The 23,563-nt window shown below is 37.6% G+C and overlaps 1 protein-coding gene across 1 annotated transcript in view; it reads left to right on the plus strand.

Annotated features, from left to right (window-relative positions):
• The window catches only part of GNA12 (G protein subunit alpha 12), a 39,077-nt gene extending 16,293 nt beyond the window's left edge, over positions 1 to 22,784 (plus strand). The window contains exons 3-4 of the mRNA XM_085300845.1: positions 14,389 to 14,439; positions 15,480 to 22,784. Of these exons, the coding sequence (XP_085156971.1) occupies positions 14,389 to 14,439; positions 15,480 to 16,049 (621 nt within the window). The 3' untranslated portion in view covers positions 16,050 to 22,784. The remainder of the gene's footprint in view (positions 1 to 14,388; positions 14,440 to 15,479) is intronic.
• The last annotated feature ends 779 nt before the right edge of the window (positions 22,785 to 23,563 follow it).

Consider the following 23,563-nt stretch of genomic DNA (forward strand, 5'->3'; position numbering starts at 1 on the left):
CTCCCGTGTTGAAAATGCATTACCATTGTTTGCATCTTGCCTGACGATTGCCATTTTTTCAGTCCTAAGTTTTTTTCTTACTTGCGCGTTTCATTAAGAGCATTTTTTTCTTTTCTTTTTTCTTTTTTTTTTAAAAAAAAACTCTTGAGCCTGCTAGAGAGCTGTCTGAGTGTCCTAAAAGACTTACAGAATAAATACTTTACTCATCCTTGCCTCTTTCTGAATGCTTGTGGTAGCAGTTGCAATGACATGTCATACCTTTAGCAGTACTACTGAAACATAAAATCTTGAATTTTTAGACTAAGAGTCCTTTGGGTTCCTAACTCTTGCGAATAAATGCAACCCTGCTTCTGCAAAGAAGCTTTAATTTTATCATGCATAAAATAATTAGAAAAAATACTCAGTATGCCTGTCTTTGCAAAATTATTTTAAGTCCTAATTAGCACTACTCTAAATCTTGCAGGACTGTATTGAATATAAGGATTTGTTCAGAGCAAGTACAGCTGTAATTAATCTTTGCATTCCCATCAAGAAATGCTGGCACATGCTGTGAGAAACAAGGAAGGAAACTTTCAGTTCAGGCTGTCTGAGCCAGTACCCAACTGCAGCTAAAAACCACTGGAGTAATCTCTTTATCCCTTTCCTAGTGTGCAGGAAAATTCTGGGCAGAGACAAATCCAGTCCAGTAAGCAGACTTTGACTTTTGATTATGTTGTTTAGTTTCCATGTTCAGAAAGTTTTAAATGGATCTCAGCAATTCAAAGGACTTTGAAATTGGCAACTAGTTTCTTTGCAGAGATTCCTGGTAATGAGGAAACGTTCCAGAAATCTGAGCAAGTAAAGTAGGTTTAAAGGTGTGCTCTTTTTAAAACCAAGGGAGCCTAATAAACACTTCCCATTGAATTTTAATGGCAATTWTGCGCTAAAGCAAGAGAGAATATGTATAGTGTAATGAGGATATGCACAGGTTAAAGCCATGCTAGCGCATGAGAACACAGTAACTTTTATTCAATTTGCAGCAAGTATCTGCATTATACAGGGTTATATACATTAATATTTCATTGTTTATACTAGAGTCTTAATAATTACAGAATGTTGTTTCTAGTGCAATGCTCCACTTGTCAAACTAGAGTCAATCTTCGATCACAAACCTCATGCTGAAATGGAAACTTAGATTTGTATTCYAATGATGTAGGTTTTCAAAGTTTTTTTTATTATTAATTTTTGGCATATTAAAGCGACCTGTATTTCTTCGGGATATAAAGAAGGCTGGCATAACTGTGTCAAAGAGAAGAGAGCTCCTGCTACTTCCTATATTCTGATATTAGCACTTGTCTGACCCTGCAGGTGGTTTTAGGGAGTTAGGCAAAAAAAAAAAAAAAAAAGAAGAGTTCAGTAGTTTTCTGATAGCCTGATTCCCTGACATGACTCACTGTGTGCCCAGAAGAGTCCTGCTGAAGGTGCCCTTCAGAAAGTTTGAATTCTGTAAGGCAGCCTTTTYTACCTCATCTATACATTTTCCATGGTAAAACAGCTTGTTTTCCTATTATGACTGGATCCTGTCCTCCCTCATAAAATACAGTGAGAAAAGGGGATTCTGGTGTTTTTCCAAAAATTTTTTTTTCTCTAAAAGAACACTTCAGAGAATTAGGAGATTAAGGGCTGGGAGTCTCTGGCTTTTTCAAAGGGGCCTTTAATGACTTTAATGGGATAATGGGTAATGAACTCTTTCTTGATCATACATAACTTACAAACTAGCATATACAGAAAAGCCAGAAGTAAAAAGCACAGATGAGCAAAACATAAATTAAAATCTAGATCTATTTTAGTGAGGCAGTCTTGTTGATGTATCTCCTGAATTATTTATTTATTTATTTATTTTTAATGAGAACAGAGATTTGAAGTTGGCATTAATTTTCAGTGCTGACCCGTTGCATTTAATGAACCTAGGCTCCTTAAAAGATAAGATCTGGCAGAAAGTTGAAAAGCAAATGCAGGTAGGATATCAGGCACTGATAACCTGCTCAGTTGCTTGTGCTGCATTCTTGCCAACTCTGTAACCCTTGATGTCRTTGCTGCAGCTTCTTGTAATGATTCTAACTTTCCATAACTTACTTTTCTTGTGTTATCTTACTTAGCCTACTAAGCCTGCTCTACTTGAAGACAGTGAATGTTGTGCCATACTAAGGTTGGACTTAAATTGGGCTATAGTTTTGTGATAGAGTATTTAGTGGAAATGCTGGTTAAGAATGCTGCTTTACACTGTGTTTTTGCTTATGTTGGCACACCTGTTTCTAGTAGCTATGTTGTAGATTGGGAAGCTGATCTGAAACGGTGTAACCTTGCACTTAGTACAGCAGACAGAGATAATTATATGGGTGGCATCAGTGAAGCAACAAGCAGCTGGGATCGCAGTGGAGAAGACAAACTCCTTAAAACTGGTGCTTGCCAGAGCATCGTGGAATCATATCTTACTGCCCTGTTGATGCTTCATCCATGCAGTTGTTCCTCTCTTCTATAAATCTTGCCTGATGCTAAAATAGCTCTCTGTATCGTGAGGATGCTCAGTAGTTTTTAAAATGTTCATGCTGCACATTTTCAGAGTAGCTGGGTGTGTAGATATTGTCCAAAGTCAGGACTGTATTTCAYGAGTGTTAAGCGTAGAGGAAGAGTGTGCAAGAGGAGGAGAGAAACATAAATATTTGACTTGATTTTTTTTTTTTTAAGTTTATCTGAAATTATAGCTGTGCAACTTCATCTCATGGCCTTATAGTGATGAGATGGAGGCTTTTATAATTAGATGACTTAAGGACACATCTGAACGTGGAATTGTTGCAGCAAATCTCTAGAGATTCCTTACTGCCACAAACTGACCAGATGATAATTGAACATTGATGGAAGAAGCAGAGCTGTGAAGTTATCTTCTCAAATGAGAAGATTAAGCTTAGTTAACCACCTTGCTTCTCCTATTTCTGAAGCTGTGCTAGCTGGGAGAGCATTTCTCTCTTACAAAAGCAGAAGACAGCATGATCTCTATCTTCTCATTAGTGTGCAGCTATACTTAAGCTCTATGAAGTGAACATAATTTGCTCTATTATTTACTTAGTATTTTGGTGGAGGAAAACTTCTTGGAAACATCATGCAAGATTTTCTGTTGGGGAAGGTGGAAAACATGTTGCTCTGAGAAGTAATTTATTGACACCTTTCAAATGTCTCCTCTGTATACAACACAGATTCCTGCAGTTCAGACTGTGGCAGACTTGTGCTTCATTTGGCTTTACTCCTGAACAAACTGCTGGTGTTTGTCCTTAGAAGGTCTGCTCTCCACCCCACCCCCAAAGCCTCTTATTTTGACTTGCTTTCCTTGATACTCACTTAATTCTACTTTGGAAAACTCAGTAAAATCTTAAACTGAAAAAAYGATGGTTTGATGATGGACTGTTTTCTATTTAACTCCATTTCTGAATTCTGTGTATTTAAGACTTTGATCCATCCAATTTCAATCTGGTCAGAGTACGTGACTAAATTAGTAATGGTGTTAGGTGTGTGGATTTATTGGGTGGGAGGCAAAAGAAGAAACTGCTGTGCCCTTTTCTTCCAGTCTTTTCTCCCAGTCATGCACATGTACTCTAGATGTGATCATATGGCTGTACACAGTTCAGTGGGATATGACCAGGGCTTTAATTGGAATTTTTTTATAGCCTAATCTATTCAACAGCTTGCAGAGTTTTGTTCAGCCTCCATCAGGTTCCACTGTGACTTGGTGAAGTTACCAATATGGATGAGGCCTTAAGGGTGGAAACTAAATCATTTATTCCAAATCACTTATTTAGCATATTAGTTAACTATTTTCTTTAGGTTAATTTAAAGATTCTTATAGTGCTTGATTTTATATAAAGGAGATGCATTTCAGAGTAAATAAAAATAAAGCTTTCCATTTGATACATGGCTTTCATATTACTTATGGGAGGGTTTCCTGCATGATGAGTGATTTTTAATGAGCAGGAGCTTCAAGATAGTAGCCTTATGATGATTGAGGACTGTGTCAGAGGACATAGTAACGCATTAAGATAGGACTACTAAAACAATTGTTAATATGGTTACCAGCCCCACCCTCACCTACGATGGATTTTTGAGTCTTCAGTCAGGAATGATCAACCTTTTTTTGAATTTGAAACTTTATTGAATAGCTTTAGTTTTCAGCAGGGCATAACCAGGTAAGTCCATTCCAATTTTGATTTCATAAATGAAATTAATGATAAAAATGGTGCCGTAGGATGGACTGAAGTAGAAAAATACAGAAAAAAGCAATTCTGAGCGATCTTTTGGTTCAGAACACTTTCTGAAATGAAACAATAAAATTTTAAGTTCTAGAAATCTTCATATTAAAGCATCAACAGTACTAAGGTTTAAGTGAACATTTTGAAGAACTACTTCTCCCCTCACGATGACCTACAATAGAGGAGAGAATATTTGAAATCATTCATATACCATGACTAGATATAATTAAATGAAAGGTGTTTTGAGATAATGACCATAAATCAGATCACAGAGAAAACTTAACTGTGAATGGAAACTAAAGTCTATTTCAGATCATTGAAGGTTGCGAGAGGTTTATTATCACTTGTCTGCTGTCTTGTCAATGGCACTGGAACAGGCGAGATGAGGTTAGTGGGAGGGCAGTCACCAAGTGAAACCCCTCTCTCTAAGATCCGGAGTACTGCTGTGAACTAATGCAGTAAGTGTTCTTGGCATATGACATGATAAAAGTTTTGTCATCACTGGTCAAGGAGTTTTACAGGGACATGTAATGGTCAAACTTTCTAGTAAGTGATACCAATGTCAGTCTAAGGAGTGAGTGATGGTAAGATGTGTGGCTGTTGAGTAGCTTCTCAGTACTGAGAATTTGCTAGTAAACAGTGAAATTATATTGATTTGAGAAACATGGTAAGAACTGACAAAAACAGTGAACCTCATAGTTAAAATTTGGTTGATCTCTTAGTACTTACAAATACCAAACTTGTTGAAAAAGGAGTAGTTATTCCTTTCTAGGGCAAATGAGATATTTCAGAAAATATAGAYGGAAACTAGGTTGAAGAATCCCCCAAAGACTTGCAAGTCTTGCGTTTGATATAGTTTACCCTATTGAGAACTGAAGATAATAGGCATGATRTAAAACTTCAAAGAGCGGCATAAGCACACTGGAGTATTTTTCTGCACTCTGGAGTCTACACACTTAAATTGCTTTTAAGGGAAACAAACTCTTAAATGCACACCTGAGTGTAGCTAAAAGTTAGCTTGCGTTTTTACTCCAATTCCCTTTTTACCTAAAATCTAACCCATTTCAAATACTAGGCTGTATTTGAATCTTTCTGAATACTTTCTGAATCTTGCAAGATCATCATTTTAATGTACATTGCATTTAAAAACCTCTTGGTTGTTTGCACAGAGACAAATGCTTTTAAGAAAATGGGAAATCTGTTTTAAAAATAAGCTTTTAAATAAGGATGAGGGGTAAACAGATTCTTTCTAGTCTTTGTCGTCATCTTAATGTGAACCCAGACAAATTTCAGTAAGACATTTTTGAGCTGGTATTTTTAGAACCATATAAGCTGAAGCGTTGTGATGCTTAGCAACAAATGCATTGGTGTAAAAGTGGAGTAGAAAGCACAGTTCTGTGAGATACTCAAGGTTATGCCTGCTGTAAATGCATTCAAGTTGCTTAGTTTTCCAGCTGGCTGCCTGCCATGGAAAAGTCCAAGCTCAACATTCTCTCATGGTTGGTGTTAGCTGTTTTTTCAGCCCACAAGATTCAAGATATTTATTTCCCATTCCACTATCTGATAAGATTTGAAAGGGAAACTCACTAGTAAACTTACGATTTAGTCTTAATCAAATAGCACCGCTGACTAGATTAATTCATAAGGTAATATTTTAATAACTATTATAGTTCTACAGATGTCTTGTGTAGATAGTGCATACCAGGTTTGTATGCTGAGCTGCTGAAAACAAAGCATGGAACTAGGGTCACTTGATGTGATTATGCATGGTTCCTACAGGCTGGTAAAAACATCCAGTTGCTTCTGAATTTTGATGCATTCATTGGAAATGCATATTTTTGCATGGCAGCTCTCCACTGAGAATAAATAGGATAATTTCCTAGTAATTGAGCTGGATTGTGGATTGCTGGATGCACCTTTTACAGCTCTGGATTTTACGTTAACCGTGGCAAGATTGCTGCTTTTGGTYGCCTTCTCTCGCGCGTTTTAGCTGGCTGTCTGTGCTCAGAATCAGAAGTTGAGTTGGCAGACGTTAGTTCGGCTTCGCGGAGAACCTCCGGTGCCCGAGATGAAAGGGCTCTCGCAGTAATTTTAGACAATGATTCGCTTAGGCAGTTGGCAGGGAAACAGGAAGGAATCCTTTCCCGGGACGCTTATGATTAGGTCTCTCGTCCCCTCGTGCCAGGATGAGTGGGTGAGCTGGGCACGCTGCTGATGTTGGAAAGGGCAATCGGATTTCGACTGTTGTTTAAATGTAACTATGTTTCTTCCCTGTGAATTGGGTGTGTATCTCCTGTCATCTGCTCCTTGAATCTTGCTAGCTGCCAGTCRCGGAAGGCTACGAAGTGCTAAATCACGTGCCTGTAAGACTGGCTAGGAATTTCTTTAGAACAGAAAGTAAAGAGAGGAAAAGAAAAATGAGTTAACCCCGGTAACAACCCTTTTGTATTGCACTGGCTTGTGCTTAGCGTTTTGTGGGTGGCCATTTCTTTGCTATTAACACCTGCTTTTCTTCTAGGCAATGCAAACCTGAAGGAGGAAAAGTGGTTAAGAAGAGATAGTAAGTAGGAGTAAAATCAGAATGAAGGGGATTTGTGCTAAGATCTCTTGAAGTTTGCAGTGTGGAATAAGCCAGCCTTAGTGTGTTGAGAGAGAGCTCCCTTGCTCCTCCAGGCTCTGTTGCTAGTGCATGTATTTGAGAAAATTGGACAAAGTTATTAACATAGTATCAGGAGTTATTCATATCCTTTATGTTCTGTGGGTGTAGAAATGCTTAGAATTTCAGGAAAACTGTAATTTCTTCCCTTGCGACACTTCTGAAGAGAGTTGCTGTTTTTAATTGTTACAAAAATGTCTGTATCTGCGGGGGGAGCTAGTGTATGTAGGAGTTGCTCCGCTTTTGCCACAAGAACTCTGTTTCTGTTAACAGGATTTTGTAGCTGTCAGTCTAAAATTCCACTCGGTTGCAGGGATCTACAGTTCTTATTGTGGAGATGCACGTTCAGATTAGCCTAGATTTTCTGGAGAAATAAAATAAATATTCAATTACTTCTTTTTGCCTGCCATAACGCATACAACATCAGAAGGCAGGCGGAGCCTGTGGAAAGCCATCCTGAATTGGTCAGATGAACAGACTTTTGCATTGCCCRTTTGTGCTGAGCTGACAAAGACTGAATTTTTAAAATATTTTTAGACTTTAACATGTGGTACCTGCACTGTGTTACTAGGCAGTAGAAAGAAGATGTAGTTTTTAGTACTGTTTGGCTCCAAGTTYCTTCTTTTCTGTAGTTGGTATGTTTGTAGGGTACAGATAGCAGCAACTTGGATAAGCGCTGGAGCCACTGGATGGAAGCCAATAGCTTAGTCTGTTGTTAAGGAGGAAGTTAAACAACGTTGGAGAGATTTAATAGTTAGAATTCTATATAGCTTAAATAAGGAGAAATGGTTAGTCTCTACCTAGTAATTGGTGACTGATTGAAAAAATTGCTTGTCCTGTGCCAGTAAATTTCAGTGTCCAGACAGGATGTGGAATGTTTGTAGAACAGAATTAAGATGCAGAATGGGCATTTCAGCTGCAGCTTGGGTTTACTTCAGCATCCTTCTGAGTGAGCTCTTAACATGYGCAGACATGCTTATCTCCTTGGAAAAGAGTAGTTTAGAATTCATCAGCTCTCCCAGAGAACAGAATACAGTCCACACAGCAGTAAATCCATTCTCAGTTACCAGTGAGCTTGGATAGGAACCGGCAGATTTTTTGCGGGTGAAGGTGGGGGTGTCTTTACAGTTGCCCCTCAGGAGAATTTTAAACCTAATTCTTCAGGGTTTTTTAAAGACTTCTAATTTCCTTGGACCCAGCCATGGTTGGGGAAAAAAGTTTACATGGRTTATTGTGGCAGGATGTTAGCTGCTCATTATGTTGAGTAGGTCTAACTAAAAAAAAAAACTTTGCTTGTCTTTTTGCAGCTGGAATTTTGTTTTCTAATCCCAGTATCCAAAAAAAGTGGCTGATCTTGTATGGTTTCCAACATTTTGAAATACTAATTTTTGGTTGTCTTAGCTTTCTTCTGTGCTGCTAACCTCACTCTTCCTTTGGGCCTCTGCYGTGTATATCTTTTATAAAACATTTGAATTTATAACATTCAAACCCTTTACAAACATCAGCTGATCAAAATCCCAGGAAGTGCAGCGATACAACAAAGTTTCCAGTATTTTTGCCTGAAAAACAAAGATTTTACTTGCAAAATTGCTTTGTATTTTCTGTTACTACATGTCTTTGGCGGTCATAATCAAATAGCACCTTATACAAAGGGCAACTCTGGAAGACATTGTGTACTGATACATAGTCTCTTGCATTCAGCTATTTGAGATTTCAGAGTTTGGCACTGGGAGATTACCAGTCTTGTTTCTGGGGTCTTCTGTATTTCTTCTGTGTTTCTCAGCCCTACTGCTGAGTGTTTTACACCATCTGAGCGTGGAGGGTGTGGTGAGAATGTTGCTGCTGTTTTGTTCAGGTCACTTTGCTTCCACCTTGCAGATTCAGATGCAGTCTGTGGTAGTTACAGTATCTGTTTCTCCTGATTTTTTTTTTTCTATATTTGTGGGAATCTTGTTAGATCTGTATTATATGCTTCCTTGAGGTATAACATTTCCTTCCTGTGTGGTTTAATTTATCATCTGAAACAGGCTAAGACTGACAGGTCTACCTTAAATTGTTCACTCTAAATTTAGCAGCTAGAGACAGAATGGTCAGGAAGGGCTAAATTAATATTATGTCAAAAGGGCCTTGGGACAAGGGAAGGAAAAAAGCCAATTTGGAACAGAGRGTTCACTTTAAAGTCTCTTGGTTTAAAACAGATTTTAGAGGAAGGCTTTTTTCTGAAGGGGAAGTTTGAAATGAGCCTTTTAGGTAATTAGAGAATAGTATGTTTTATTATCATTTGTGATCTAACCAACTGTCACCTTGAGTAACTGACTGAAGGTTGAAATAACAAGTTGGTAAATTCTAGCCTTGCACAACCTATCTTACAACTGCATTTTTATGTGGGTATTTTGAAGTGATCTACATATGATGCGTTGTGCACTTATTTTCATGGAGTAAAAAGAGCTTAGGAACTTTGCCCAAGTTTTTTTCTGCTTGCTTTTTACAATGGGGTTATCAATGGCAAAGGAAGCGATGCCAGATTAGTTACAATAATTCTTTGGGGAGATTTCTTGTATGTTACGAATCTAGCCTGAAGGCACTGAGATGTTAAACTCAAGTCATTTTTATGGTAATGCATTTGGAGCTGATGTTAAGGAAGTTCTCAAATAGTACAAAATATATAAAAGGGAATGAGTATTCCTTCTTAGTTCTGAGGCTTTTGCTCCTTGAAAATATTACTTGTTCAAAGTAGTCTAGGATTAAGAAGAAAGATAGAGCTCTAGGTTATTATTTCAGAGAGCAAGAGTRTATATATATWTTTTTTTTACCTTTCCTCTTTCTCCTGCACTGCTCACTTTTTAATCCAAGTGTACTCTATTTTCTATGGCTTCAACTTCATAATGTGGGTAAGGCAGTTAAATAAATAAAATCCAATCATGAAGCAGCATTGTGGAACTTGTGGGCTCTTTCTGGGCGTCCTGTTTGTGTTTCTCGATTCCCCCAGTTCCCAGATGTGCGGTGACTCATCCCCTGAACAATGGGAACAGCATCTTCTATTCCTCCTCTTGGTCCCAGTTGGCAAAACTGTTATTCAGAGGATATGTACTGCGGAGGGAGAAGAGATTAGCAGCAAGAGAATGAATCATCTGAACATTTGTGGTAACTCTTGTGTGGCAAGCAAGAAGTTAAGGAAGACTTATGGTCCACGCTATGCTCTTGTGTACTAAAAAGGAGTATCTGAATTATGTAAAATTCATAACTTGGAGGTGACTTTTCCCTCCCCCAGCACTGTCCCAGGCAATACGGGACATAGATGGAAGGCAGCGTTTTGACAGCTTGATTTATGCTCCAGGAAAAAATAGCTAGCTGGTTTGTATCAACAGCGAAATAGATAATAGTCATCTTGCTTGTGATGTGTTGATGCAAGTTTTGAATGTAAAATGTCCTAATAGAGCATCAGTGTTTAAAAAAAAAATAAATAAAAATCCTAGTGCAGACATACTTTGACTCACTGGAGCTATCTGTTGCAACTGTTAGGAAATGGTGCTTCAGCTCCTAAATATAGGGCCAGTTGAGATGCAGTGAAGTCGTTCAGTTTTGAAATATTATTTAGGAATATTGTCAAAATATTTTTAAAAATGGAAATAATGTTCCAAGAGTAAAATMCAGGAAGAATCCTTCTTAAATCCGGAAAACCAAAGCTGGACAACTTTCTGTGACTGGGGTTGATCTTAGGGAAGTTTCTTGAACTTGCTACAGTTTTTCTTGATACACTAGCCTGGAAAAGATTGACGTATCTGACTTGGGCTTTTGTTTGTTTTTTGTCATCCCCAAGACATTCTTAACAAATGCACCTTTTTGTGAGTGTCTTTAGATATTTAATTATAAATACAATGTAAATAGTACAAATAACTGACTACTTTGATTTCTACTTTTGCTGCTTGCAGTCATAGTTCAAACATATTGTAAAGTTAAAAAAATTTTTCAAATATTTTCATTACAACCATTTAATAGTTAACATAGATTGACAATCTATATAAAAGTTATTAAAAGTATCTGACTCAATTGCAAATGTTAACTRTTATATTTGCTGTCACTTTTATAGCAAGTCATGCTGGTAAGCCAGAAGTAACCAGCTAAGATCTGGAACATGAGTACATTTGAACTGCTAAGCCAGCTTTAGAATGCCATTGAATGGCTGGATGACTTTGGAGAAACCCAAAGAGTTTTGAGTTGAAAAAGCCAAAAAAGCTTATTTCTGGTCAGCRTCTTCAATAGAAAAAAATGTTTAACGTATGAGTGGCAGCTGATACTTCTAGATTTTAATACTATTTTACCTTAGATGGAAAATCTACTTTCCATTTAAGGTAAAATAATATTAAAATCTAAAAGTATTTGTATGCCTCTGTGTTTGTGGAAAATATGTATATACGCACCCTATGCATGTGAGGTAGCGCTACATAAACAATAAAAGCTTTTCCTGAATTGAGGGATTTTCAAATTGTATTCAAGTACAACATTGGTATCTATCTAAATTAAGTTTTAGAGCTAGTTAATATTGCTATCTATTTCCTATAGTTTAAAGGGAAATACACCTGTAAGTTTAATGAGTGTTTGGCCAATCTAGTTGTTSTAAATAAACGTATTGATACAAAAAAAGTCCTAATACTCAATCTTCTTTTCTTCCTCATTTAAATAAAGTCCATGTTACTGATTAACRCTCTGATGTTGTCTGCAGTTGTTCCTTGATGCCTGCTTGTTGAACCTAAATACCCAAAGAGCACCCCAGCCTCTCAAAAGAGGCAATYTGTGAATCAGACCTAAGGTGTAGAGCAGGGTTACACCAGCTGTCTTTGGAGCAGGAACTGAATCCGCGGTACAATATTCCTGTGTTACGGCCTTTATCAGGGAATCGTCTTTGAAGTGTGTGTGTGTGGTGGGGGGAGGTTGTTTGGGTTTTATATTTTTCCTTCAAGTTTGTGTGCTTTAATGTTTTGCACTATTCTTAACTCTGAACCCTATGGAGCTCATGAAGGTTTTGTTGTTTTGACTGGAAGGAGGTATTTTGGCCTAAGTATTGGATATCTTTCAATTCTGTGCTACAACAGACTATTCAGATGTCTTCGGCCCTCTTGGTTGCTGCGTGCGCTGTTCACACCTGTTCCAGCAATCCGACTTTGTCACCCTGGCTGTCCAAGTGTTGTGCAAAGACTGCTTAAAATTTCCTTAAGTGAAYTGCTTGGCTTATTTACAAGTTGTTAAGAGCTTTGCAGGAAACTAAGCCCGTCTGTTTTCCCAAAGACACTGAAGAAACGATCATATATTTTTACATTGATCTGATCCTTTTCTTTAAGTGTGCAAAATGTTAAAATAATCGGTGTGYGAGGCAGGAAATAGGAGAGGCATGAGCTATAAATCAGGTGAAGTTGCTTGTGTGTCCCAGCAGTTTACACGCRTACAGCTGTTTCCTCTTCCGAGCGTGGGAGGGAATACGGACACGGCAAGGGCTCTTAAAGCAACTCCGTGGAAAAAAAAAGAACAAGTTGCATCGGAGACGGCTCGTTCACAGTCATGTCCCACATCTAAAGACATTGCCTAGGACAAAACACAATAGATATTTTTTATTATTATTATTATTGTTTAACTTCAATGATCTTTTCCTCTTGGGCTCTCCCATCTCTTAAATATGACTAATGCTGCACAGGAAGACCTTTCTTCTTACTCATGTGGTCTGCGATATCTCTTCTGATCCAACAGAGTGCCAAAAAATACAGGAAATTACTTTCACCTTATGAAAATTCATGATAGTAAGGAAGCTCTTAGAGCAATTGTTCTTTGGAAACTTCTACCCTCCCCAGAAAAAGTCATTTTTTCTTTTTCTACCAGCAGTCTACTGTAAATCTTTTGTGATATRTGGCCGCTCTTTGTAAATACACAAGTTTGTGCTCCTTTCTGAAGAAACACCTCTGGTTTTATGTGTTAGGAGATGATGAGTTGCAGCTCCTTTGTGTCTATGCCTTATGCTGAAAGTGTGTATCTGTRTTGTACAGCAGCTCCAGTCGGATTCTTTAAAAAAAGTGCCAATGCAATAGTTCATTCTGAAGTTGCGCTGGAAGGGAATGATTTAGTTCTGCTGTCTCAAGACTATGGTATGGAGGAGAGTGYATAATTTAAGGATTTTTATTCCTTTTGAATCTATGAGAAGATGTTACAAGAATATTCTTATTCTGAACTAAGAATGTGGTGAGGGTGTGCACTGTCAGTTTGGTCGTTACTGGCTTGGCCCTGGGCTGCACTGTGTGATGTGCTCGTTACCTAGGAATATTAGAAAGAAGAAGGACTTCTTATTTTCTCTCTTCTATGAGGCAGCTATAGCTGCGAGACCAGTGTCCTAAACAGGGAGGAAYGCTTGCTAACTTAACAGATCAACTTCATCCGAAGAAATTAAATGGAGGTGTTTGAAGGAGAATGGGCTTTTGCCAGGGATAGTTTCATTCCAAAAGGAAAGTTGAWGTCTTCCTCTACATGGAAACAGTTATGTTACTTTTTAGAAGTATGTGCAGGCTTTCTTGCATCCACTAATGTAAAACAGCACTTGGCTTGAGTGCAGCGTGAAAGCAACTGTGTTGAAAAAAACTTAGGCATTTTCACACAAGAATGAATTTTCTTTATAAATACTACCTACGTTGATCTTTTCAATATAACTGCTAAAGGATCTTCTAATAACATCAGCAAATCCATTGAGCCTAAAGGATAAACTGTTTAGAAGGAAAAGTCCTTCAGAATGTGTTTGAGGAGTTCAAGGTTGTTTTGTTTGTTTTGGGAGTTTTCTTTGTTTGCTTTGYTTTTTTGTTTTCGACAAACAAGTCTCACTTAAATTACCACTACAATAACAAGCTGTAGATGACTTAAATCTTCCACTTTTCTACAAATGTGCCAACCGGTCTAGGATGTGCTTTTCTTCATTGTCAGGAATTTTAAAACAGAGTATGTTGGCTTCTGATAAATACATTTCATTTTTATTCTTGCTTAGTGTGAGTTAACTGCATTCATCGTAGGAGGGAAAAACTAATTCTTTAAGCCAAAGCAAAGAACTGCCTTTAATAACACTTTCTTCTCGTTATAAAGATTCACTAAGTAACTTTGAGCATTTATTCAGTACTCCACTCCAAACTTTGATGTTTCTTGAAGCAATAGAGAATTGGTTTCAGAAGAAATACTACCTTGTCTACACTGCCATAGTGTGTTGTAACTGCTCCACTTCATTCCAAGAGCTAATGTGAACTCAGCTATGTAGTACTTCCGTTAGTATGATTTCTTAAGCATTGTCAGGATGTTGTTGAAACTTTGATTTCTGAGATTTCTATGTTAGACTTCAGTGCATGCTGGAAGGTGAAAATGCTATAGTTCAATTTAAATTGCTGTCTTAGAAACAAGTTTAGTTCCCATCTTTTTCCTTTTCCACAGGGTGAATCGGTGAAATACTTCCTGGATAACCTGGATCGAATTGGTCAGCTGGTAAGATAAAACTTCTTTCTGGACAAGAAGAGCTCAAGGACAMAAGGCATTAATCATAACCCATCGAGCTTAACATTTTTTTAAAAAAAAAACTTGTATTGAAATAACTACATCAAAGTACTTTTTTTTAGAAATAGTAAACTCTAGCTTTATGAAACTGAAGGCTATTTTTTTTGACAGACAGCAGATACAAGTTTATGAAAGCTGTATTCATGCATATTTTCTTCTTTTATCAGTCCTTATGTGCAGTCTTGGGATCTCCTTCACTTTTCATTATGACCTGCTGGCTGCTGCTACTTAAGGTAGCAGAATGAAACAATACCAAAAAAAAAAAAAAAAAAAAAAAAGAAAACAAAACAAAAAAAAACCAACTCCTTCTTTCACTTTTAAGATTCAAAATCAGTAACGAGAGTGACTGTCAGGAGACTTGGAGGAGAAAGAATAGGAAATAATCTTCCTAAATAATAACAGCGATAAGTTTCTGAACAACAAATTGCTTTATAGTGGTGAGCTGGGCCACCACTTGCAGTAGTACATGTTGCTATACTTACTGATCATTAAGTGGACTTGGAAGAAGTGTTTTCACTAAAGCTTTCACAATATGCTTTGCAAAAACAAATGAATTCTGAACAATTCAATTTCAAAAACATTAATCAGTGATGATTTGGAGATGCACATTACCGAACRCTGCATACATGCCGATAACATTGTGGGCAAGAATTTCATAATGATAAAATAAACTTCAGCATGAAAATCGGAGGATGAAGGATAAAAATGTGAATGTTTGTCCTGTATCTTTTTTTCTCAAATGTCTCAGTCTTCTGGTAGCTGTTTACCAATGTGTTGAGATAATTAGTCAACTGTTTGTTATTTTGAAGTTGAGTATTCATTCTTTACCTGATGTCATTTGAGTCCATTGTGCAATGAATTCCTGAAAAGGCTCTTTCGATCTTTTTTTTTTTTTCCCCGTCACTTTGTTGGTAGCTGATCATTAAAAAATGATCAGTAGACATTTGACACTCTTCTTCTTTCTTTTGCAGAATTATTTCCCCAGCAAACAAGATATTTTGCTGGCTAGAAAAGCCACCAAAGGAATAGTAGAGCATGATTTCATCATTAAAAAAATACCTTTCAAGATGGTGGATGTAGGTGGACAGAGATCTCAGCGTCAGAAGTGGTTCCAGTGCTTTGATGGAATAACTTCAATTTTGTTCATGGTTTCCTCCAGTGAATATGATCAGGTTCTTATGGAAGACAGGCGCACAAACAGACTTGTGGAGTCCATGAATATTTTTGAGACAATAGTCAATAACAAGCTTTTCTTTAATGTTTCTATCATCCTATTCCTCAACAAGATGGATCTTCTTGTAGAGAAGGTAAAGACTGTCAGCATTAAGAAGTATTTCTCGGACTTTAAGGGTGACCCTCACAGGCTAGAAGATGTTCAGCGGTATCTGGTGCAGTGCTTTGACAGAAAGAGAAGAAACCGTAGTAAGCCGCTCTTCCATCACTTCACCACTGCTATAGACACTGAAAACATCCGCTTTGTGTTTCATGCCGTGAAGGACACGATCCTTCAAGAGAATCTGAAGGATATTATGTTGCAGTGAAGGAGAGCAGCCCATATTCTGTTAAAATTTATGAGAGGGTTAGATCAAAGTTTTTATTCTTTATGGCCCTTGCATGTGGTGTAGGACCCATGCTATTCACTTGGCTCAGGAATGCTGTAAACTAGCCAGTCCAAACAGAGGAGCTATAGGCCGAAGGAGTCAAATGTTGATGATAGCTACTGAATCATTTGGACTAGAAACACTACTGAAACATGGCCATTGTAGGTGTTCTGTACCTAGTTTGGTATACTGAATAACATAACCACCTTCTGCCTTCTTAGAAAAAWTTTTTTTTCTCTGACAAACCATGTAATGAAGACACTTTGTTTTAAATGAATACGTTTATTTTCAGAGACACTAGTCATACAAACTGCCTTTTTTGTAGTTTGGAGGTGCTGAATTAATCAAACTAATCTAAAACATAACACGATTGGTAGCTGTATTGGAGAATGTTAATGAAGTTGTGTTCTTAACCCTTGGGTATATAACTAGATCTTGTGTGCATATTCAGTTCTGCCAAGGATCTAGAGTCCCCTTTTAAAGGTGGCTGCATAGCTCTTGTCTGAAGGTTTTGCAGGAGTCTCCTGAAGCAAAAGTCTGGACAGTCTTTATGAAGGAAACCCGTACTGGAGTAAATTTGATGAGAAGTCTAAGACCTGGCTGATACGGAGAAGGGTTTATTTTGCACTATGTGTAAGGAGTGTTACATCATGGGGAAACAGACTTCTGTGGTAAAGCAGCCTGCGCTAGAGCATCTGACGACGTATGTGCACAGCAGGTGCTATAGTGAGATGTACTTCATGGCAGTTCAGCCCTGCTCTCACATTTGCAGTTGGCAGCACTTGTGAAGGTTCAGTATCTCACATGACAAGGCTTTATCTGTATTCAGAAGTGTGAAAGCTGATTAAACTCTTAAGCAAAGGTTTTAGTAGTACAGCAGCTGCTTGATTAGTTCCCAAAAGCTGACCTTATAGGAAGACTGAACACTCTAGAGATCCCAATTTTACAACTGCACTGATGTATTTGGACAGCAGGACCTTGCTGTAAAATTAGCCCTTAATCTGTGTCTTAATGGGATCTTTAGCCTGTATTAATGCACATGTAATTATGAGTACAGTCAAGTTTAGAGTCGCCCGTTTCAGGCAATGGATTGTGTGTGAAGTTGCAAGAGACTATGAATAATGTTAGTATATGAACTGTTAGTTCCTAGCTTTTTCTGCTCATGTAACTATCAGGTGCCTTTCCATGTACAGATATATCAGATCTTTTCTATTACAGTGGGGTACATGGACAGACTTAAGATCTGCCTTTTATCTCAACATTGTAGTCATATCTTTTAGATAATTTTTAAACGTAGTTTACGGTGCAATTTGTGTCATAGTTTTATCCAAGAATAAAACCTGAAGGGCTGCTTATACCTGTACAAAGTCAGCAGGTTCCCTGGAGTTCTTATCCCCTTTGAGACTGTAATGGCATGTCAAAACAAGCAACATTTTACTTCAGCTGATACTTCCATGGGAAATGTGGTCTAAAAAATAATCTTGTTCAGTTGTCTTTTCATGTTGATTTGGATAAAATCTGGAGGTTTTTTTCCTCTGAAGTTTGCAGATGTTCGTATCGGTGTGTAGTTTCCTAATGTAGCAATCTATTGGCTTTTTGTGCAGACTTCAGAGTGAAAAAGATGTGGATATTCTATCATGTTATATAACACACATAGTACTGAGGTAATAGGCAAGTTAAAAGTTGCAGACGGGAAAATCTAATTTAAATTTAAGCTTTTACTTAGTGAACTTAGACAGGAATTAGCTTCCTTGTAAGAAGTCTTATTTTTGTCAGGACCAAGTCTGTCTTTTTAATGTTTATTCATATTTAACCTTGAAGGGAAAGTATCACATGAGTCTTCAATCTTCAGATGGGCAAAAATTAAGATTATTACATTTGAAAAGGTAAATGTTTCAACACATATTGAGCAAATAACAGTTTACTCATTGTAGAGGATTCACTTCTCTAAGCTAAGCCATTTGCTTGAGACTAAGTTACAGTTCTAATACATTCAAATATTCTTAGAGTGCTAGTAGTGACCTCCACACAGGACGCTAGGAGTTGACTTTATTTCCTAGTTTGTTGTGGATTTTATTCCTTCGCTAAGTTTTCTCGAGGGGTTGTATGTTTGTGTCCTCAAATGAGTTAAACATTCCCTTTCATCTGTATCTTTCTAGAGAATTACCTCAGTTTTATGTCTGCATCCACTGTAGTTTTACCTGGGAGGCATAGCATGGAATTTCCTGTTTTGCTTTTCTCTTCATGGTCTTCTATGGTTTTGTATCCTTAATCACCTTATGGATTTAAAACTAACAACAGAGCTAATAATGCAATGTATATTTATCTAGGTAATTTAATCTGTTGCACCTGGAAAAGAAACAGCATGAGATGTCTTTTATTGAGCTGTCAGGCTTCCTAGAAAACTTTTTTTTATATGATATGGCAATTTTGCACAATAAATCAGAGTTTTAGGGAACCAGTTTGATGACCTCAGGCCCACTACTGCCTTTCTTCTTTCTATTGATAAAATGGGCCTCAGCATGATGCTCTAGACTGCAGATGGAAATCAGTAGTTTTGGCTCTGTAGAATCTGTTTTTTGTAGACTCTGTTTTCTCTCTGACTTTGATTTAGAATTAGTGGTTCGCAGTAAGAACACAAGATTAAGAAAATCTTTTTGCATGGGTCAAGCACTTCTCAAGTTTGCAACAGATCTGACTGTGACTGTTTGAGGCAGAAGGATTTTTTTTTTTTTTTTTTTTTTTTTTTTAAGTGGCAGGTATATTTCTGCTGCTGCTAAATACAGGATCTACTTCTTTCCACAGCTGGGATTTTGTGTGTTTTTATTTTTCCAAGGTAAGTTGTAGTACAAGAAAGCTAGAAATTAATATTATGGTAACTCAGTTAATTACTAACACAGAATTTAAGTAGCTTAGGTTGTACAGACATCTCAGGACAGATTTGATACGTTGCTCAGTGCTTTCACAAGAAACAATTGGTGACTTTATTTTAAGTGACATCCTGGAGAACTTTGCAGGCAAACACAGCTGGAGAGAACATCTTTTTTTGTTAACTTTATAGGGTTATTGTTCAGTTGACTAGTCAGGAAATGGGTCACAGGCAGGATGATAATCAGATAGAGGCCTTGAACAACTACTTTAAAAAGGCTTTTTTCTGTCCCTGCTCTGACACCCACAGGTCATTGGCGTGGGGTGTTCTAAATGTGTTGTCTCGTGCAAGGACAAAGGGAGGAAGTGCTTGCAGCATGTGCATGCAGGAGAGATTTATGCAATCTTGCAATTTAAAAAGAATAACTATTGGGAGTCTTTTATCAAACACTACTTTATATTTGGTGTCCTGAAAACAAGGCTTTAAACTTAATATTGAGTGTCATTCAGTACCATTCTTTCAAATTGCCATGCTATCGTCTTTTGAACAGGCTAGTTTTTAGATGGCATTATCAATTGAGATAGTGGATTGGAATTAAAGATGAAGGATAGTTTTTTGCAGAACTAGTTTATATAAATGACATATTTAACAGGCAGTTGTCACTTTAATGCAATTGTATAGTTTTAATGTTGAAGATACTAAAATTATGGAACTGACTATTGGCCACTCTACACTACAGCTCATGAAGATGTGTTTAGYTTGACATTAAATATTGGTCTTATTTCATCTAATACAGCAACATAGATTATCTGACTCGCTAATTTTGATAAATATATTTAGGTTTTAAAGGTGCTGCAGTCAAACTTAGAACTAGGCCTGATACAAGCATGAAGAAGCTCCTGAAGATGATTGTTTTTGCAGGCTTTCAGAGCTAACAAAAACCTGAACCTCAGCCAAGCAGACATAGTGGAGAAATATGTATTAATTGCAAGAAACTGTAGCAAAATGGTGAAGGAAGAGCTCATCTATATGTGGCACTGCAGACCAAAACTTCATTCTACTAGGATAGCTGAAGTAGTTTTTGGTGTGAAAAAGAATCTCTTTGGAGCACTTCTTCTCTCCCTTCCCACCTCTCCCCCAGATACTCAGCAGTTCTGATTATTGTAATTTAGAAATAGAAAAAAAGAATTCTAGAGTTAAAGGAAATCAGAAGAATGGAGAGGGAACCACTGAAGAAATTAGCAGCTTTTCTAATAAGACAATTGTATTCCACAGAATTTTTTTTTAATTAAACGTGCCCTTTGCCTCCTTTAGATACTTGTCTTTCTGGATTTTAAGTTCCTTATTTTGATATCTTTTCTATATATATGTACATTTTCAAATTTCCTGGGGGGGAAAAAATATGCTGCAGAGAATTATAGATATTMTGTAAAAGGCCCCTATGATTTTCATATGGTGAGTTTTGACACCTGATTTAGCTTTCTTTACATCATCAAATTTTCAATGGTACTTGCTGGTTTGGTGAATAATTTGATGCATGCCAACTTGAGAAAAAAGGGTGTGCAAAAATATCTCCATACAGCACAGCTTGTCATATAAATTAAGCCTTGATCTCCTAATGAAAACTRTATTGATTCCTGTAGGTTTATTATTAATCTCTTTTATGTCATTTCTCTAGTATAAAATCGTGTGGTGTAGTCAGGGGATTTCATAGAGCACTGCCAACTCTTTACCTCAGTATAGTCTTTATTAATTCTGTAACACAGGAAGTGGTGGGTAGGGTGTTTCAGTAGCAAATATAGAATACCTATCCTTAATTTTGTAAATGAGTTTTTAACAGAGTTCTAGGGAGCATTCATTATAGGACAAGAGTCTTGACTGGCATGGTCTGCGCCAGACTTGGGCTGAATTAATATTGTCTGCACRCATTTCTAGATGAGGACTGCCTAGCTTAGTGAGGAAGTATATTGGCAAGACAATGTAAGACCCAGTGCTTTTTAGTATTACCTGTTTTTAATTAGCTAGGGTGATCTCTGCTTTGTGCTCTGAACACTACTTTTTTCTTTAAACACTATTTTTTTTCTTGTCTGGATGGAAATGAGTAAAGCCAGGATATTTGGAGCAGAAACTGCTGCTCTGCTAACCAGGTGATGCTATCTCTTTGCTCATGTTAGTGGTTGAACAGTTTAGCTTGATTCTTTAAGTTTTTATCTTTCTAATGGCATTTGGAAAGCAGTGTTAAAGTTTGTCTATGTGTTGATATGCTTGTCTTAGTATTGGGTGGGGAGGAATATGGAGGTACTAGACTGCCAGTGCTGGTGGTTCTGTACCTGGCTTGACATACTGTATCACAACCAAGCTCTTGGCACATGTCCGTAGGTCGAATCTTCTGTCTGATGTGAGAATAATCAGAGTCAAGAAAGAGCAGCACTGACTTTCAAGATGGGCATTCTGGTAAAAAGCCAAAGTATGTTGGAAGGGAGCAAGAGAGGGGAGCTATTTTTGAAACAGATCCCAAAAGCTGATGGTGCTTGAAGACTGTGTATTGAAATGAAATGCCATCTGCATTGACCCCAGACGCTTTGACTGACTCCAGGAGAGCTTTTGGCTGTGCGTGTTAACGGCAGCGTGCTGGCAGTGCTGTCGCTGCACACCCTTCCATTGTAAATCTCTCTTCATCTGCTCATAAGTGGGTGCTAAAACTCAATTCCTTCTCAGATAGGGTATGTAGATCTCTGGCCAGACAATGTGTCTTACTCCATGCTAACAGCTATTTAACCTTTCTTCAAGATACCCAACTGTGAGAAGTATTTCAGGGGAATGGCTAGCCAAGAGACYGTTTTTGTTATTTAAGTGAAAACTACAGTTTGAAGGAGAGCAAAATTTTGGGGAGGTAAGTAGGACCTGAGGAAGAGCTTCTTATGAAGGAAGCAACTGATGTTTCCCATAAATTTTTTGTGCTGAGCTTGTTTGCAGGTGAATTAGCCCAAAAGCTGAGGGGGAAGATAGCAGGGAGAGAGGGGAATGTGGAAGACAAATGATTTTTTGGTAGTTCACGAGGCTTGGAAAGCATGCTTGGTAGACATAGGGTTGACAACTTGTGTTCAAACTTCCATTCACCTTGTAGCCATTACAGTCTGCAGGATAAAGAGTGTTTTTCCAGTGAACATGTTACATTATCTGGAACGTACAGTGAGCTTGAATTGGTGATACACATTGAACAGTATTTCTGGGGAGTCCACTTAACAAAATGGCTAGTATTTATTGCTCTTGTGATGAGTTGTCTTGTTTATGGAATCAATATGTATGAAAGCAAATTGAGAAAACACTAAGTTATCTTGTGACACAGTCATGTAGATAGGAAGCTAATTGAAATGTTATCCTTTATTCTGCAATTTACTTGCTCTGTGGTGCCTATGCCTTGTAACACACATACTATGCAATATCATTCTTTTTTAAACCAGTTCACTGCATTGGGCAGGAAAGGCCTGAATTTAGCCTTAATTTTCTAACAATTCACAAGAAAGTACTTTAAAAAAAAACAGTTACAAACTAAAAGAAGGTGAAAAATGCATAAAGTAAAAGCACAGTTTTAGACTGCTCACATAAGTGTCTTTCTAGCACCAAAACAGCATCCACATAGAAACAGCTACTTGCTGTAATAGTTTCAATTTATGAAAACTGTGTACTAGATAAAATTATATTGTGATGTGTAAAAAGTGTATTTTATAGCTTTGGTGACTTAGTTTACTGTTTTGTATATATGAATTTTATAAATCTATTAAAACCTGACTTGTTATACTGTTTTTTATGGGTTTTATCTTTCAACAGCGTCTGGAGAGTGACCTTTTTTGCTTTGTTCAAACATTTTCTGCAAAATAGCTGCTTTCTGAGTAAGTTAGAACATGGACTGCATGAAACTACAGCTTTCATGTAATAAAATATTATTGTGTAGTCTTTATATATCTCCCATCTCTTCAATTCTGGTCTGAATTGATCTTCCTGAATGTGCCCAAGAATTGAAGGCTGGTGAAACATCGCCCTATGTAGAACTCGCAACTCGTTCATCTGTAGCATTTCACTTGCTGTTTTAGACATTCAGACTGATGGGAAGTGGAAGGAGAGATGCAGCTGGATTTTTGTGCCTGTGTGTTGAAACTCAGGCAGGGAAGATATTAAGCCTGTTTACCTGGCAACAGCTGTTAAACTGATTTATCTGCCACTGGGTAGGGTCTGATACATGAGTTATACTTGTTTCGTTCCTGATGTGTGGTCCCCTCCGTCAGACTTGCTTACGTGTGTGCTGGGCTATCCTACTACTATGGAGACCCACTGACCTCTACAGAGTCTTCAGGAGCCTCTTCTTACGGTATTGCCATCCTGGCATCCACTAGGTCTACCAGGATTTGAGCTCCAGTTCTCAGGAATGCCTTTAACCTTTCTTCACTTGTGCTTTGAAAGGTCACCTCAGACAGATTCTTACCGCAAATCGTAAGTGCTTCTTCTGCAAACTGCTGATGCACTGGCAGGTGCACGGTCTGAACCACTTCATGGAGCCTTGCTTGTCCTTTTTACTAAACTTTGG

This window comes from Rhea americana, unplaced genomic scaffold (genome assembly GCF_003343005.1).
Source record: "Rhea americana isolate MKP2758 unplaced genomic scaffold, rheAme1 scaffold_10, whole genome shotgun sequence".
NCBI classification, from domain to species: Eukaryota; Metazoa; Chordata; class Aves; order Rheiformes; family Rheidae; genus Rhea; species Rhea americana.